The sequence below is a fragment of the Apteryx rowi genome, unplaced genomic scaffold, assembly GCF_003343035.1.
Source record: "Apteryx rowi isolate R43461 unplaced genomic scaffold, aptRow1 scaffold_52, whole genome shotgun sequence".
In the NCBI taxonomy this organism is placed as follows: Eukaryota; Metazoa; Chordata; class Aves; order Apterygiformes; family Apterygidae; genus Apteryx; species Apteryx rowi.
In genome coordinates this window covers 1,967,014-1,985,136 of record NW_020450783.1, presented here as the reverse complement: position 1 = coordinate 1,985,136, position 18,123 = coordinate 1,967,014, and the positions used below count along the sequence as shown (strand labels likewise).

Sequence of the window (18,123 nt, the reverse complement as noted above, 5' to 3'; positions counted from 1 at the left end):
CTCAGTAGGCTATGTGATATTTTGACCTTACTTAGGGCATTCTTTTTTCTCCTCTTTCCTCTGTTGGTATATAAAGGTAAGTGTGAGGCCTGTCACTTATCCCTGGGGAAGGCAGCTGTGGGAGAAGGAATATTTGTCCTCAGGGAGCTGCCTCATACAGCTTCATAGCTGTGACACACTAAACAGATTTAGAAAGGCTGCATGAAGAATATCAGACATGGGCCTCTTGTCCTTGCTCCTCTATTCAGTTTTCTTTGTTCATCAATGCATTCCTTTATCTTCATTTCTGGCCTAATTTGTGGTCTCTTGTTCTGGCCTTTGTTTCTCTCAGGTATCTTCTGTTAACCTCTTGCTGCTGCTACTTTTGTTTCCTTTTCCAGTTTTAATTTATGTTCTTGTTCATTACATTTAATCTTCTTCCTCATTCTCCTATTTTAGTTTGTTGCTGTTCTCCTGTTCAGGCAGACAGTTACTCACAGTTATTGTTCCCATGGGAAATCACTCTCCTCATTTTGTTTTGTTGATCCCTCATTAGCAGTTGGCTAAGTGAAAAAAATCTAGTGAGCCTGATACCTGTTACCCACAGCAGCCCGATAACAGTGAGAATGAGAGCAGCATTGCCTCCTTTCCTTAAATTCTGGCTGTGAAAAAAGGACATACCTGTCAAACCTCCACAAAATGAACTTCCAGTGACCTTCAGTTGGACTATACCATGTCAAGCTGGAAACAGAGAGCCTAAGACATCCTGGGCACTGAGAAGGAAGGAAGATGTAGGCTCTGTTTTCCTCCTCTACTGAATAAGTGAGCGCAGTGGTTTGAAGCAATGAAGGCGAGGTGTGCTCAAGCCGGATAGGTGGGCACCACAGGGACAGGACCCCTCTGCTTTCTTCCTTGGTGAAGACAACAAGACATAACAGGTCAGTATGCTTGGATAAAGGGTTGCTGCACTGACAGCAGCACCATTGGCAGTAAATTAAAGGTCAGACAACAGCCCTATGTGCATCCGTGCGAGAAATGCTTTGCAGTCAGAAAATAGCATTGAGGATATTGCAGACACAATTTGGAAGCAATGAGAGGATCTGTGATAGCATGGAGCCAGCTTCAAGGAGTCAAGGCTGTGTGGTCCAAGGCTGTCAAGAGTAGTAGTTTACTTAGGGCCTTGTAACCCTATATCAGGACTGTCAGGTACACGAGCTTTAGCTAGCAAACAGGCAGAACAGCACCTTTTCTTGACATTGAGGTGGGTCTGCTTAAAATACAGATGCTGCTTATTCTGGATGACATGAGAGTGAATTATAGCAAGAGGAATGGGGAGTGCTGTGGGTATTTATTTCATCAGTCAGTCATAGGAGTCATTTGGTTCATGGCTGCAGCTGATGGCTAATAACTCTGGTAGTAAGTCTTATCTAATGTTCTTGAACTGTTAATTTGTCCTTCACCCACTTATGTGTCTCAGGTGGTTCTCCTGTTTTAAGGCTTTGGGCTCTTGGCTGGTGATGAAGTACCACACAGCCAAGGGACTCAGATGATGCAGCTTGCTTTGCTAGTCTTGTGGGTATTGAATATGTTAGGAACTCTTCATGACCAAAACTGCTACATTGCATATGACAAGAGGGTTGTGTCATGTATCAGTATTACTAATTTGTCTTAGGTGTCTTAGAAATAAGGTGAATTTGTGACAGTGGAATCTATCCCAAATGGAAATAAATGCGCTTACATGCGATTCTGCTAAACTGTGGTGCTGTGCAATTAGTAGATACAGAGGTTGGAAGCCACAACTCAAATTACCATTTTAAATGTTTACCTGCATCAGCCAGCCTCTGTTTCTTTCATGTGAAAGATCTGGAATTGCTGTTCAGTTAATGAGACACTTCTTGCTTTGTGGCAGTGTTTGGTGTGCACAGGCTGTCCTGGTATGGGGTTAATAATCTTTTCAGACAGCCAGCAGCCCCTCCATCTTTCCAAACCTCTAAGGTTTGGTTACAGGAGAGTATGATTGAATGATTCAAAATGGTAGTCAACCAGAATATTGCTCTGGAAACATAAAAGCAGCAGTGTTTCTTTTAGAATAAACACACAGTCACTGGATCTTTGTACATTCACCTCAGTGAAAATCCTTATCAGTGTGTGAGCACATCAAATCTGGTCTCTAAACCACATAAGCAAAATACTTTGCAGTGAAGGATGCTCTAGAWCTATCCCCCAAATTTAACAACTGGGTGGAAGAGTAAAGGTCTTTGCAAGGATTGGAGATGAAGGCAATAAATGATGACTTTAGAGAATTATGTGATAATGAAGGCATTTAGGGAGGAAAAAGTAGAGGCCTATTGGAGGAAAGTGTGTGGTTTCTGGCTCTATGTCCCACATTCAATACTTTGGATTTGCCTGAAGCTACACAGATTAAAGACTTTCTTTCTGGACTATGGTTGATGAAGACCTATTTGTTTGGACTCTAAATAAGAGATTTTCATAGCATGAGGTGGACAGAATCCTCAAAACAATCATGATTCTACCTTTCACCCTCCACAGAGAATAAAATTATAACCCTGTGACAGACTTCTGGAAATGAAGCTGCATGCTTGATTAACTGCATATGTTTAATCTAAATTAGACCATGTAAAAATGCATGTCTTGATGATTGTGGATTGCTTCACTGCTCCTCTCATCTTACCACAGATCCATTTATGAATTGTAATGTCTTTAACATCATGGCACACAACTGTTTCCAAGGACTACGGAAGGAGGAAACAGGAAACAGACTTGCTTTATAGTATATTTAAGAGGTGTATTTGTCTGCCAACCCCCATCTGTCACAACACAGAAAAGCCAGGAAATGCTCTGTTTGGGCCATTTGATCTGAAGCTTTAATTTTTGATTAGCAGAAAACAGCAGCTGTAAACAGAAGGGGTGATTTACTCTTTGACTTAGGCAGCCCTCTTCCAGCAAACTGGGTGGGCAGGGTGCAGAGGAGACAGCTGCCTCATGGCTTCTGCCCTGCAGGAAATTTAGTCCAGTCTTTCCCCACCAGTTGATGCTATTCAAGAGCATGGGCCATGCCTTCTGCAGGCACTGCTGTATTGACTATTATCTTTGATTCTAGCCCTGTGTTAAAAAATGCCACTTATTTTTTTCTGCTGATCTTGCATTTTTCCCAAGTTACTTGTGAATATTTTTCAATTTTAGAGAACAAAAGGAAAATCTTTATGAAAACCCAGCTGTATTTCCATCCAAGTTTCCCCCTGCCACAACTGGAAAAATATAGCTTTATTTCCTCAGTGTTGCAACGAGGTCAAATGCTAAAGGTGTTGCAATAATGCAAAATAGGCTGATTTGCAGTCTACAGAAGTACTGTAAAGCATTAAAAGACAGCCTTCCTATGCTCATAGGGGTACTGGAATGTGAAAACATCTTAACATGAGGAAAAACTTCTTCACTGTGAGGGTGACAGAGCACTGGAACAGGTTGCCCAGAGAGGTGGTGGAGTCTCCTTCTCTGGAGATATTCAAAACGCGCCTGGATGCAATCCTGTGCAATGTGCTCTAGGTGACCCTGCTGAGCAGGGGGGTTGGACTAGATGATCTCCAGAGGTCCCTTCCAACCTCAGTGATTCTGTGATTCTGTGAAAAGGTCCCTGAGTGAGATGCTTGTGGGAAGTGGTGGTCTGCCAGACTATGTTACTTGCTCTCAGTAGTGATTCCTCTGAAGATCCTTTGCATGGGGCATAAAGATGATCTGGTATCTGATTTGGCCTCAGCTTCAGAAATATCTATTTATATAAGCTGTCTTCCTTCAGACTTCAAAGTACTTGACTATCTTGTAATAATTTTTTTCTCTCCACTTGGAGAGGGCACAAATCTAGCAGAGCTGACTAGTGCCTGGGAATAGAAAAATTTTTTAAAGATTCCTTTGGGAGCCTAGTAAATTCCTAAATGCAGTCACCAAAATGCGGAATGGATTGAAGTCCACAAGGCCCATTTCATAACAGCAAATTTAATTATATCTTCTCTTGTCTCAGGATATCCTTCTCATTAGTAACTTCCTTCTTGTTAATCAGCATTTAATGTCAATGAAAGCACCCGAGAGCAAAAGACTCAGTTGGAAACAAACAAGAAATGTGGGTAAAGACTATCTGCCTTTCCTCTTTTTCAGTTCTGGCATAAAAACTTCAATTCCTTCATCTTCCCCAATGCAGTATTTCAGGTTTATACCCATATTTACATGGTTTTGGAAAGAAAAGAATCTGTGCGAGTCCTGTGACTCTTAAATGATTTCTGCAGATGGATAATTTCAGGCTGGTGGGAACCTCAGCACTTGCAACACTAGAACAAATTCCCAAGTGGTGAACTACTTAGTGCTCTTTTTACTGAGTAAAAAACCTTTTGCTAAGTGTCTGTAAAGCAAGCAGAAACATACATTAAGCTTTGACACTTGCTTGTAGGCTTGTGTGACTGAGTATTTATAGAAGCATACCAAGGAAATTAGTGGACTCTTGACTAATGTCCAAACAGGTGAATATGGTGTTTAATTTTGTGCTGAGTGGTCTGCCCTAAGATTCTGTTTCCAATGTCACTTGAAATGCTTAGCAACAGCACTGGGCTCTTTCCTTAGATGTGCTGTTACTGCTAAGGAAGAAAACACTGACAGACACATGCAGGCATATGGATCCCATTAATAAAAGCATCATTTACGAGGATGTGGCTGGGAACACCTGTTAGCTGGGAGGTTTGACTTTGCTGTCCCTCAGGCAGGTAGCAGGGGTGCTATTTGTCATGCGCCTCATTAAGAAGCTCCAGTTTGTCTGCTGGCCTCTTTTCCTCCTTCTGCTTTGGGCTGGAAGGGGAGACAAACTACTCTTGCACTGAAGAAAATGATGGGGGCTTTACAAAGGACCAGCCAGCTATGGCAGGTTTCTACAAGAGCTCTAGCACGGTTGCTGCACCATTCAGCAATACTTTGCTGAGAATCAGTCCTCCCATCTTCCTTCTCCCTCCCTCCCTAAAGGCATGAGCCTTTAGTATGAGCTTGATTTGTGTTATTATGGAAACAGACTAAATCCAAAGCAGACAGTACAAATAACTTCTGTATAACTTGGGACTTTTGAGAATGCTGGATCTTGGTCACAGACCAGACTTTGAGTAAACAAAGTGTGGGACTTGGTGTCTGCGGTGCTTGATCACTAGCCTGCCTTCCTGGTAGAGATAAATATGGTCAGATTGGGTGGTAAAATATGACATTGATAGTGCTAACCAAAAATAAATATCTGAAATTTTAAAGAGTCCAAATATTAGTTACCTTCTTACACAAACATTTTTGATGTTTTAGTAGGTCATCAGTCCTACTAAAATATACTAATTAACTGCATCCAGACAAAACAGATGTGATACTGAATTTCTGGTATCTTATACAAACAGGGCTTATAGCTCTTTATGCAGGAGGGGCTTCGTCTTCTAGATGTGAGAGCTGCCCAGTTAGACAAATTGACTCCTTGTGGCTTTAGCACAGCTAGGGCTGCAGAACACTTCCCATTTTGCAAAGATATAAACATCTTTTCTCCCATGCATGTAGTTATTCTAATGGAAGAACAAATAAAGGGCCAAAACAGCAACAACTTGTTCTGCTTCCTGTTCCACTAATGCAGTGATTTGAGTCTTTAGACTTTAGGGTAAACAAGTGTTACTGTGTACCTGTTCTCATATATAACTGCCAACTTCCTATTAATATTTAAAAATAACTGCACATGCCTAGACCTGTCTTCTGAAGAGGTAATCACTGCTGTGATGTCTGCACTGTGACTTGTAATAAGCAAGTGTGCCACTACTAACTACTATAGACCAGGACTACTATAAACCAGGAAACTCAGCAGTCCTATATGAATTTTGTGACCATATATGTTATAACTGGATATAGGAAATGGGAAGAATGTGAAAAGTTCTGAAATCTGGAGTTCTTCCATAGTATTTTACTGAAAAGGAAGGTGACAAGAAATACTTACTACCATAAGTCAAAATGCAATAACAAAAAAACTTGTAAAAACCAGAAATCAAACTCCTAAGTTAAATTCCATAGAGAAAAAGCCATATTTCAACTATGTAAAACCTCAAAAAGATCTAATAACATACTGCAGTGATCCCTCAAGGGGCAAAACTTTTCAAATAGAATAACAAAGGTCATGCAGAGGTTTGAAAATACTGAGTCATAAAATATTCAAAGTTGTCTCACTGAAGTTGCTTGTGTTATAAATGCCATCTACAAGTCACAACTGAATAAAGTGATAATTATAACAAATATTTCAGTATTCACTTTTAAAGGATTTCAGCCTCTTTCTAAAGGCTCTTGTAGTTTGATTACTTTTATGTAAAATTTCTGTCTATTTAGCATTCTGTGAGTAAAGTCACTAACTGGATGCAAATCTAGCTTATGGAATTTTAAAAACAATACGAAGCTTGGGTACAGAAATGTAGCCTGATGTATAAAAAAAATTAGAACACATTTAAAAAGAAATGTATGATGAAGATACAGCATAGTTAATAATGCAAAGGCAGTGTAGAACACTGGGATTTTACTGAGTGTCTTTAGTTGCAGTATACTTCGCCTTGCTTTTCCACATAAGCAGGTGACCACAATGAAAGTTAAAATATAACAGATAAGTGCTTCTCTGGTGCTGTTTAAAATATCACAGTATCACAAATCACTTTTTATAGATATGTAAATTCTGACTGATTTTTCTCATATTTGATCTAACAAGGTGGTTTTATGTATTATCTTAGTGTTTCTGTCACATGCTTGTTAGTATTCTGACTCTTGAATGTGTTGCAGAGAGGGGCTATATACACCTGTAAGTAAAACAGACTTTTCCTATTCTGAAATGTTTAGACTTTAAACACTTTTGAATGAACTTACACAAGCTGAAGGTCTGTTAACTTTAAAGGGAAAATAAAGATTTGTCAGATGCAATGCACTTGCAGACACAACTCCAAACCTTTTTAGCCAACCAGCTACTTTGCTATTAGTGAACTTACTTGATATAAACTGCATAAATGGGAACTTTGATATTGTCTTCTTGTCCCCCACCCCTGCCAGCAACCCCTTAACCAAATAAGAAACAACTTACTATCCCCTTGTTTTTGCAGAATGGTTAATAAGTGGTTGAATTTGAGTTGAATGTTTGTCTTTCTCAACTTGACTATCTGAAGCAACTTCTGCTTTTCTGTAATGCTTAACGCAGGCAAGGTGATGAATCTCAGTGACCCTGTAGGAATTCTGCTCTTTCCTGTCCATTCTTACCTTCCTAGTGTCCTAGAGGTGTCTTGCAAGTCTCGCAGATGAAATCGGGTTGCTTCACGTGGGTTTCCATCTGCTGTTGTTGGGCAGCAAGAACGTGTTAGAGAAGGTGGTGTTTGACCTGCTGGAGAAAACAAGGTCGATGAGTAGCACGCTCTGCAGATGGCATGAGGCTCAGAGGTGATCACTGCAGACCGCACAGGTAACTGTTTGTACAGTAGTGCCTGTATCACCTCCCACTTGGTTCTTAAAGTGGCACAATCCTTTTCAAAGAAATAATGAAGCAGTCCTGCCTTGACCACAAACACTTATGGTTTGTTCAAGACCAATAAAACAATAGTCTGCTGTTTATACATGCCCCAAAACTGCTTTAGGAGACAGTCACTTGTAGATGATAAATGATGGTCCTTTTTTTGCCAGGAAACCACTTTGGCTTTCTCTATAAATCATCTTATTTACACAGAAGTCTGATCAGCACATGCAGCCTTCAGAGTATGAAGGTTGGTACCCCAAAGATTACTGCAGATCCAAGGGGTTCATGTGCCCAGTCCTCCTCCAACTATGTATTTTGGTTCAACATGCTTGTTTCTTACAAACTTTTAGCTTTATTTAAATCTTTAAAAAATCATGGCTATGGTCAGGCTGCTGCAGTACCTATTACACTGAGTGGAAAGCACTAAACCCATAGAAATTTTTTCAGAGGCTCTTCTAAGCCAGCTCTAGTCCCAGCACATTTTTTCACAGAGGTGGCATTACACCAGGCTTAAATCGACCTTATCTGTCCCCAGGACTCCATCTGGCGCTTGTCTGACAACAAGGAAAGATGTGAGGGCCAAAGTGCAGCCTGGGTAAAGAACACTTTGAGGACACTGAAGTCTACACAACTATCTTCTTGCAATTAATATGTTATATGTATTTGAGGGGGGCCTCCGTTTGCACCTACCCAATCCATACAGATGTTACCTTGTTGAAGTTCAGTCTTCAAGCACCTCTTTTCAGGACTCAAAGCCAGCTAACTGACAATAATTTTTTAAAAAACTCTTAGAAACTGCACAAAATGTGAACTAGGATATTTTTCACAGGAAATAATGACCAGTAAAAATAATTTTTTGAATGTAATGGGTATTTACAGATTTCCAAAACAAAATTTTTTGAAAGTGATTTGCCTTTGGGGGAAATACTTTTTTCCCCACTGTACAAGGAGAGAAGGATAAATGAGGAAAACTGACATGCAACTTTTCATCTCACTGCTGATATTGCCTGATCTTGCCAAACACGTGTTCCTTTTTTCCAAGTTTCTTGTCAGGAAATCTGCTTATCTTGTTTTCCCAAAAGCAGATAAGATTAGTAAGATTTTAAATCTTATACAGTCCTGGTGGTGGTGTCATTACCACGACCTTCGTAGAAGAGGTGCTCTCCACTGGCTGAAAATTGAACAACAAATTACACTGTTTGGATTGTCAGCAAGCTGGGTGGGGTGTGAACACCTGTGCAAGTACTGGTAAATACCTGGTTAACTGAGTGGCAGTCATATAAGGTACAAATAGTCTTTAAGTTTAGGATAGAGAGTGGATCAGGCTTTCAAAATAAGTTCATAAACATTTCAGAAAATAACTTAGAAGTAAACATAGAAGATATTGTTGCCTGACCTGGATGAATCCTCTCTCTTTACAAGTCAGATAATGCTATGCTGCCCTCCCATTCGGATTTAGGAAAGTTGGTGCCCAAACCCCAACTTCTGCCTTTTGGGTGAGGAGGGCCCAGACCGCTGGTTCAGACCTTCTGCTGCAGGCAGGTCACTGGAGGGACGAACTCCAGGCAGGGTGAGAGAGCAACTTCTATTCAAGGTTTTGATCCTCATTGAGGACCGCAAGTCCTTAGTGCGATGCAACAGGGTTAGCATCTTCAGCTGTGGAGTAGCACAGCAAGTGCTTCACCCCCTGCTGGGGAGTCCCCAGCGGGAAGCGCCTGAACGCTGGGCAGCGGGGCGCATTGCTGCTGCGGCAGCATGTGCTCATCTGAACTAGGCTGAGGGCAGTAACGCCATTTTATATACTCACAATTAGCTCAAATTTTGTCATGGCTCTGTAACCCCTAGAGATAAGCAGGGAGATGATCTGACACTGAGACCTAAACCTCCGAAATAGATGACATAAAATAAAAATTTAGCATAGCTTTAAACATTCGGGGGCTTCATGCTGTTCTCAGGCTGATGTTAATCATTGTAAACTTTTCAAACTTTACTGGAATATGGTGAGTGGAAAACTACTGTACGAGGTGATGCCTGGGTTCCTGTTTCCTTGTGCTCAGCGGTAAGGCTCGTTTCACAACAGGAGTCACGCAAGGCTGAGGCTGTGGGCGGGGGAGCTGACGGGCGCAGATGGATCCTGGTAAGCTCTCAAACATTTGTGAATAAGAGTAAGAATATAGTTTGAAAGTAAAAGTCCCTATGGACTTTTGATTCCCATTTCCCCTCGACATACCTATTTCAAACTGCGTTAACATAGCAACATGACAGTCTACATAGACCTTATGTGATATAGGATTCAGCAGTGGTTTATATTCAGGCTAGGTTGTCCAGAAACAAGGCATTAGTTAGCAGCTTGTGAGTCTCCTCACATGCCAAACAGATCCACTGGATAAACTGAGAATTTTGCTCACAGTTTTTCTTTGTATAGGTTGGGATAACTTTACAGATCCATGAACAGGGAAACACAATCCTGTTAAATACAAATTAGCATGATGAAGGATCTGAATATTGCTAGAGTGAATGTATTAAGCAACTTGTGGAGGTATGCAACCTGCAGACCCCATATTGTTCAAACAGAAAGATGTCTGGATTCGACACTAGTCCTGTTGCACTGATCATCCTAAATAAATACTTCTAAGATAAGTTGTTTAATTTTCTCAGAATAACAGCAAGAATGATTCACAGGCTACGACATCAAGCACAGGGCTGAACTCTGGCCAGGAAGACCTATGCCTTATCACAGAACAGGTGGTGAGAATGTATACTCAAAATATTTGACTAATTGAATTTAAGCCAGCTCAGGAATGTAGCACACAACCAGTTGTTGCTCTAGAGTTACAGTGACATGCACAGCTACGAGGCTTGAAGCATCTTGCTCCAAGCAGGCCCCTTCCATGGCTGCTGCGTTTGCGCTAGCTGCAAGCTCACCTTCCTTTCCTTGCCAACCCCCAGTTACTTTTATACGCTGACAACTGTCCTGCCTCCCTGACAAATGGAGGGCAAAAGCTGCTGGTCTAGCTCTAGAGCTTGTTTTTTCCTTGCTCAGCTCTCTGTGACCACACTGAAGCTGACAACACTCACACGAGTGAGTACGGCTGATCATGGAGATATTTGGCTCAGCGTATGTGGAAAGGAGGCATGCCTGGGGACTGAATCAGCTTTTTATATCATGTCGTCATGGAGCCTATGTAGAGCCCTCATTGTCTAAGCTATGCTGGAGGGAACTGCTCAAAAGAAAGGAGGAAAAAAAAAATACGTTGACATCTCTGGATGTGCCTGTTGCACATCACAGTTGTGCATCTAACCTCAGGAACACTCAGCTTCAGGAGAGCATTGCACCCCAGTAACAAAATTGTTCACATTTTGTCTTAAGCTGTCAGCCTGAACTGGAGGCAGCAGGTTTTGAGCAGCAGTAATGAGCACAGAATATCGCCTGCTTCAGAAACAAAGGTGTCCATTGAGCTTAGCCTCATGGGAATCCCAATCAATCATGTTTTGCAGAGCAGCTCTGAAAATGCCAGTGGTGCCTACAGAATAGCAGTGAGTATCTGAAACCCTCTACAATCTAGCAGAGAAAAAAAAAAAGACCTCACCCTGGCTGTACTCATCTTCCCACACCACTTGGGTCTTTGCTCCTGTTTCTCTCACAGCACATCCATGTGGTGTGGGACCTTGAGCTTCTCGTGCTGCTACTGCACTGAGTCAGGAAAGGGATTATGAGTTGCTAGAGGGGCTTGAGCCAGGTGGTTCCTGACCACCACTTCACAGGTGTAAGAGGGTCAAAGACCTGCTGGCTCTGAAGCTTTCCCATAGGAAGTCTAAGGGTGTGACCTCCTCGTGCTTATAGCTCTGGGCCACACTAGCAGCACTGCTTATTTCTTCCTTCAGGGGGTCGGTGTTTGTGGTGCAGGTGAAAAGAGCCAGAGAAAGGCAGGTGAGCAACAGCAGTGGTGGCAGGAGTAGCTGTACGTGCAGGTTCGGTGAGGGAAATTTAGGAAAAGGGATCAAAATACACTCAGCTTTGAGGCTCACTGATAAAGGGGGGTTGAAAACTCTTGTACCAGCAAGTCACCTTTTTGCTGTTGCTGTAATAAGTCAGCGGATTAACAGAGAAAGCAGTAGGGACCCAGCAGCTTTGCACTGACCACATGAGATTTGTGTCTCATAAATGTACCTGAATGTGGGCAGTCCTATCAAGAAACTCAACAGGCACAGGAGAATCAACAACAAATCCGACAAAATGAGCACTGCTTTTGTTATAAGTAATCTCCTCTTTGTGGCTGGTGTTTGTTTAAAAGCCAAGTCTGGACGGCCAAGAGTGACTTTTATTTTTCATGCTGCATTATGACAGTTCGCTAACTACGAAGGAAGAAAGAATGGATAGGAAAGAGTATTCCAGACACTGTGAAAGAGCAGGAGGAGGAAGCACTAAAACTGACAGACAATAAGGTGATTCTGGTTGCACTTTTTGTCATTCCAAGTGCCATCAGTGTACATCTCCACACACTCCTCCTTCCCTTTGCCAGAAGGTTCCCTTAAATACCAGTTTGTATAATTCAGCTCTGCACCGTTGAGGGAATGGAATTTGCCTGGAATTAGAGACTCCTTTATCCCCAGGTAGGCATACTTATTAAACTGTTTCACAAAGTACAAGATGGCAGCATTCTCGCCCTGGTTCCTTGGGGTGGCAATAGATCCCCCAGCCTGCTTGCATTTTTGCACTGTAGTATAGAAGTCAGCTGCTTTCCCATTGGTAGCAAATATTTTTCCTCCAGCTGCTGTTATCTTCCCTTCCAAACGGAGGACTGCAAGATCAAGTGAAAGATTATAATCTTTTATGTATTGTTTTGGGGTCATTTTGCTAGCAATAGTAATTCCCACTGTCTGTATTCCTCCATAACTTTAGATTTAACCTATGAAAAAGGGAAGGAGAGGAAAACTTGAAATCAAAGATAAAAAAACCCAAACCCAGAAGAAATCTGAAAAGATGAGAGGAGAAAAAAAGGAAGAAATACTTATAGAAAGATAGACAATGAAATAGGAGAAGCACAACAGAGGTACGAGAGGAGGGAAGGAAATGAGGAATTCTAAGTTTAGACAAAGTGCATAATTTTTTTCTTTGTCTCTAGCCCTGTACTAGTTCTATGAGATGGCTTACAGAGTACAAAGGTATGCCAATACTTCAGCGAGTAGGACCTTAGATATGATCCTGTTGTGATTATTATGATTTTTTTTAGCATTCAGTTTATTTGTGCCTATTAGGAGCATGAGATGCCAATGGAGCACCTCTACATAGGCAGGAATTTTAGTTTGATAAATATTTCTAACTTGCTTTCATCCATATTTTGCTGCTGTTACCTAGGCATCTCTCACTAGTAATGGAAAAATATTTGTCTCGCCTCCCTCCTACCATTTGTAACTAATCACTCTCCTGTCTATTGAAGAACAGAACATAAAAGGAATGCAAGAAAACCTCAGAAAATTCTGCCTTTTTCTAAGAAGCTTTTTTTTTTTGGCACATTTTGCTTATGCCCACTAATACAGTTATAGCTGAAAGGAAAGGCAGATAAATTACCTCCTTCAAGTCTGGAAATTTGATATTCTAATTGAAGGATAATGTCTTCCATTTCATTATCAACAAATGATGGGAAATCTAAAAACAGAAACAACTATTATACACTTTGTTTAATTTTTCAATCTTAGATTTCAAGATAAAGTAGAGAGAGTTCTGTGAAATTAATATGAACTTTTAAAATGTTCTGTTTGATCCATTTTATTCTCTGTTTTAAATAAGGCATTTTCCACACACTGATCTTTGTAAAGACAGGCAAAAGACTGGCAGCTGTGCAATAGGCTTAGCTGATTTTTAATTCTTTCTTAGGACTGCTGACAGAGTCCTTCAGGCTATTGAAACTCTTGCTTCAACCTGAAGCACAACTCGGACCTGAACTAGCAAAAAGTCTGTGTCCCTACATTATGGAAAATGATATCCTTTCCTCTGTGAATGAACCATTCAATATCATTAGGTAGGAGGGATATAGATTCTTTATACAGAGGAACTAATAAATACCTGATTATTTTCTATCAGGTAGAACCTATGATAGATTATACAACATAACATTTGGTTCATGAAGCATAAAAATGGAATACAACAGTACATCTAGATAAAAATAAAGATAACTGCAGATACCTGGTAGAAAGCCTTCATCCACCCCATCTTCAGGCAAGTGTGTGAAATCGGGCACAGAAGGAATTCCTGCAAGGTTACCTTGAGCATAGCAGGTGAGCAAGAAAAAAGCTGCTCCGAAGATCTTGTGGAACAACGATGGTGACAGCATTATTTAAAGCCAACTGTAAAACAAACTGTTTTACTCTCCAGCGTAGATTCCTGTGTTTAAAAATAGCCACATTTCAAAATTTTGCTCTCTTGATTTGAAGTTTTTTTTGTACCACAAGCTTTGCCCTTGGTGAAATGAACATCACTGATATAGCTACAGTTATGTTACTCCAAATAATTCAAATATTTTTTCCAAAAGAAGCAATCTATATTACAGTGTACTTAAGAGTCTAAGTTACAGAGCAAAAAACCCTCACCCCCTTCAAAACCTTTCTTTTTTGTACAGTCAATACTACTGCATGCCATTTTTCCTGATGAGAAAAGCTATAGTTTTTGTTAATTTTAGAGAGGAGCAATAGACACATCTGCTTTTGTGAGAAAAGCCATGTTAAGATAAAATGGAACACATTGTCTTAATTGTTTGTTTTAAGAGGGAAACAATTATTAAGGCTTATTCTTTCATTATGACAATAATTTGTCTTTTAAAGTATCCACATCTCAAGTGACATCCTCAATAAATGTAGGCTACAGCATCAGTGAAGAAAAATGTTAAAAGGCAACGAAAAAATCTGAAATGGAAAGGTTTGCGATACAGTTAAAGTAGAGTTCAGCATAACTTAAACTGAAGTCTATTTAAAGATGTTCAACTTACCTAGCAGCTCCAATATGAAATAAGAAAGGCTCATTACACGGTCTAATTTATAGGGCCTGTAACTGGAGATTTATTTTGTTATCTATGGGAGCACGTAACATGATTGATTGAATTTGCATATGAATAGAAATGTCAAGAACTTTAACTTGGATGATAGGGATTTGTTTTCTTCAAGAGGTAAACACACTTAAAATATAAGGAAAATATTTGAGAGTACTTTTCTGTTTTGTAGAAACACTTTCACATTAAAAAAAAAAAGCTGGAGTAAAACAAAGCCATTTGTCAAGGCTTGTTTGAAACACTTACTTACTTACTTAATGTTGCTACATAATTCCCTTGTAAATGTTAAATTGTAAACGTCACTGAAGATAATCAAAAACATGGAGTTCACAGGAAATATAATATGCATCAGGAGCATCTCTACAATACTCTTACTTTCATTAGAGATTGAGGGACCATAAGTGAAAATTATTGAAATCTTGTGAATAAACAGAACCTAATAACAATAGAAACAAAGCCAAAAGACAATGGCACATCTGTGGCGTACGCAGAGGTAACAGCCACAGAAGCCCATACTTGCATAACCTACTGAATTCCTCTAAGGGAAGTCCATAACTCACAGATCTATCTCAACTGTATAATATAAGAGGTACAGGGACGAGCATTTTGAAGTAAGACAGGGAACACCAGCCACATCCGCACTGATGCTGCGGCTGGACTGCGGCGAGCCTGGATCACCTCCACGGACACAGCAGGCCTGCACCTCCACACTTCCCACAGCACGCGAGGGGGAGGCCTTTGCCGTTGGCACTGCTCCCACGCAAGCCTGATTGATTCCCACAGCACTGTTTAGCGAGTGTGCTGCAAAGGGCACCCAGCCTGTGAAAAATAAATAAGCAGCACCCAGTCATGTGTGTCCCTGATAGAAGAGGGCCAATTTAAATTTGCATGAGTAACTTTTGTTTAAAGTTTCCCACTAAATTTAAAGTTTCCTAACTTCTGAGTGTTTGACCTAATGCTCTTAACATTCTTTTGACTGCTTTTGGCTGATGTTTTCTAACTAACAACTGTTTTATGAAAAAAAACTGGAGAACATGAGGACATGTTGTTACCTGGGGTCCAGATGAGCCCTAGCAAAGGTCACCTGCAGAACTTGGACCTTTGCATCCATGGTCAGGAGAACTTTAGCACTTGAACTGCGTCTGGGAGAAACTGCAGTTTGTGCAAGGGTGAGATGGGATGTGGTATGGCCTCTGTTAATGGGCTTCACACATACTGACTGATGGCTTAGGAAAGCTGGACACGTTTTCTTGTGCAATAGACTCCTTCCAAGAAGAACTGATGTTTATTTGATAAATTCTCAACTTATCTTGATTTTATCAGTATATTGATGAGATGGTGTAAGCAGAAATAGATATTTTTACATACTCACATTTCTATTACACTTGTTTATGATCAATAGCCCGATATTAATATTCTCTATAATTATAATTATTGTAAACTATTTGCTGATCTGTCTTTGAGCAGCATACCACAGAAGCTCAGCAAGACTCAAGGATACTTTAGACAAAACTGATATAAGACAAAATTTTTGAATACTGAGGCAACTTTCTTCCATGTTTCTGCATCTATCATTGAGAGGTTTTATAATTACAATGCTAGTGAAGCAAATTAAGGCGATTTTGAGATTAGGTTCAGTGTTACACAATGTAAGTAGATAAATACAAAACATGCTAAGGACAGACGTCAGTCAACACTACCTTCCTAGCTGCTTAAAGAAATACAGACCCTAGAGTTTAATTTCAGTTTATAGAATTGGGTGTGTGTTTCTTCTACAAGCCTGTTTGTTAGCTTTTCCTCTGTATACTTAACCTCCTGAAAGCTGATTTTTCCCTTCACGGTGCTGGTCCCACCTCAGATAACCTTACAAATTCTTTCCCTATTCTCTCAGCTTGTATTTAAATGGACCAGACCCCATTTATATTTGCTGTTTCCACTGTTTCTGTGCTGTTCTGCTGCTGCTGTTTCCATCCTACCTCTCTACCACACTGTCCTGTGCTTTCCACAATCCCCTTTTCACCATGTCCTCTTCCAAATTAATTATTGTCAGACTGCCCCCAACAGCTCCTGTATGCCTGGGGGGTATCAGGAAGAGCACAGAGCACGTGGGACCTCCTGCATGCTCATCGCTCACCTCAGTTCTGGTGTCTGGCAGCACGTCTCAGAGGAGGAGTACCGAGGCTATTTTTGTTAAGCTTTAAGAACAGGAAGTAAAGAATTCAGCAAGAGATGGACATCCAATATGACAAGCTTCAGCATGACTTTTTTGTTGAAGTTATGAGCAGCATTTTAGAGTAGAAAGTCTTAATTTTACCCGTAGACATGTGATTAGTGCATGTTGATGCTACTGCCATCTCCACATGCTCCATTGACTTAGGTTACATGTGAAGGATCCAAGTGAAGGTCATCAGATGTCCCTGGTACATCACGCAGTATAGTTCAGTTGGGAGACACAGAAAGAAACAATAGTTTTGTGTTTATAACATGTGGAAAGTAACAAAATGTCTCACCTCTGAAATGGTTCTTAATAACAAATCAGGATTCTAGTGGGAGGGAGAAAAAAAAAAACAACTCATGCTTATGAACCAGATGAAATGCTTTTTTCTATATATTCTGCAGTTGTCCTCCATTATTAATTGACTGCAGAGGAAGGTTAAGTTGCTCACTGTAGCCTTTACTACCATAACTACCCTCACGGCATCCTCCTGCGAGGGTTGCAGTCACTTGCTGTGTGGTTCCTGCCAAATCCTGAGCTGCAAAGGCAGGGGCGCACCAGCGCTGCCTTCCCCGTTTCACCGGGCACCACACTTGCCTGATGACCTGGAGCCAAATTCCATCAAACACAAGTTTCCTAACAGGGCTTTAGTCTCTTATCATTTTGAATGCTGGCTACTCTAATTTCCAAGCATCCTGTATTGATCGCGCTTTAAACCAGGCCTGTTTGTGTAACTGTGGGTTAATATAATTTTATAACTATAGGTTTCTACTTCAGATAATGAAATTTATCTGCAGTCTGACTCTCTTTCAGGCCCAGATAAACATGTCTGTTAAATCACTGCACAATACTCCCGCAAACATTGTTTTCCACCGGTTCCTTAGAGTTGTAATAGGGCCATTAGTCCTTTCACTGCGGTTTCAAAGCCAGTTAACAAATTTCCTGATGGCAAGTATTTCTTCTCCCATTTCCACTTATTGTTTTGCTAACGCAAAGCCACACATAAATGTAAATTGCATGACTAACCGTTACCCTGCTTGGTACTTGCAGCACTGCTAGGATGCTGCGGCATCAAGTACTCATATTTTTTCACCATAGATGGTCTCCTGGAAAAGGACAAAGGAATAAATGTCTTTTTTTTATACTTAGCTTCCAAATTAAACACATATATACACACCACCACACACACACACACACGCACATATATAAAGGAGGTACTGATCATAATTTATAAAGATAGGGTAGCCCTACTACCCTGTATCACATCCTATCAATTATTATGTTCATTCAAGGTTGAATTTGAAAACAATTTTCCCCGAGAACTGTGG

At 40.6% G+C, this 18,123-nt stretch overlaps 1 protein-coding gene across 1 annotated transcript; it reads right to left on the bottom strand.

Moving 5' to 3' along the window:
- Positions 1-11,959: 11,959 nt before the first annotated feature.
- LOC112973063 (pulmonary surfactant-associated protein A-like) lies at positions 11,960-13,869 on the bottom strand. The gene is made up of 3 exons (XM_026080436.1): positions 13,722-13,869; positions 13,107-13,184; positions 11,960-12,336 (listed from the first exon to the last, which is right to left on the bottom strand). Exons 1-3 carry the CDS (start codon positions 13,867-13,869, stop codon positions 11,960-11,962), a joined length of 603 nt encoding a protein of 200 aa, XP_025936221.1.
- Positions 13,870-18,123: the final 4,254 nt, after the last annotated feature.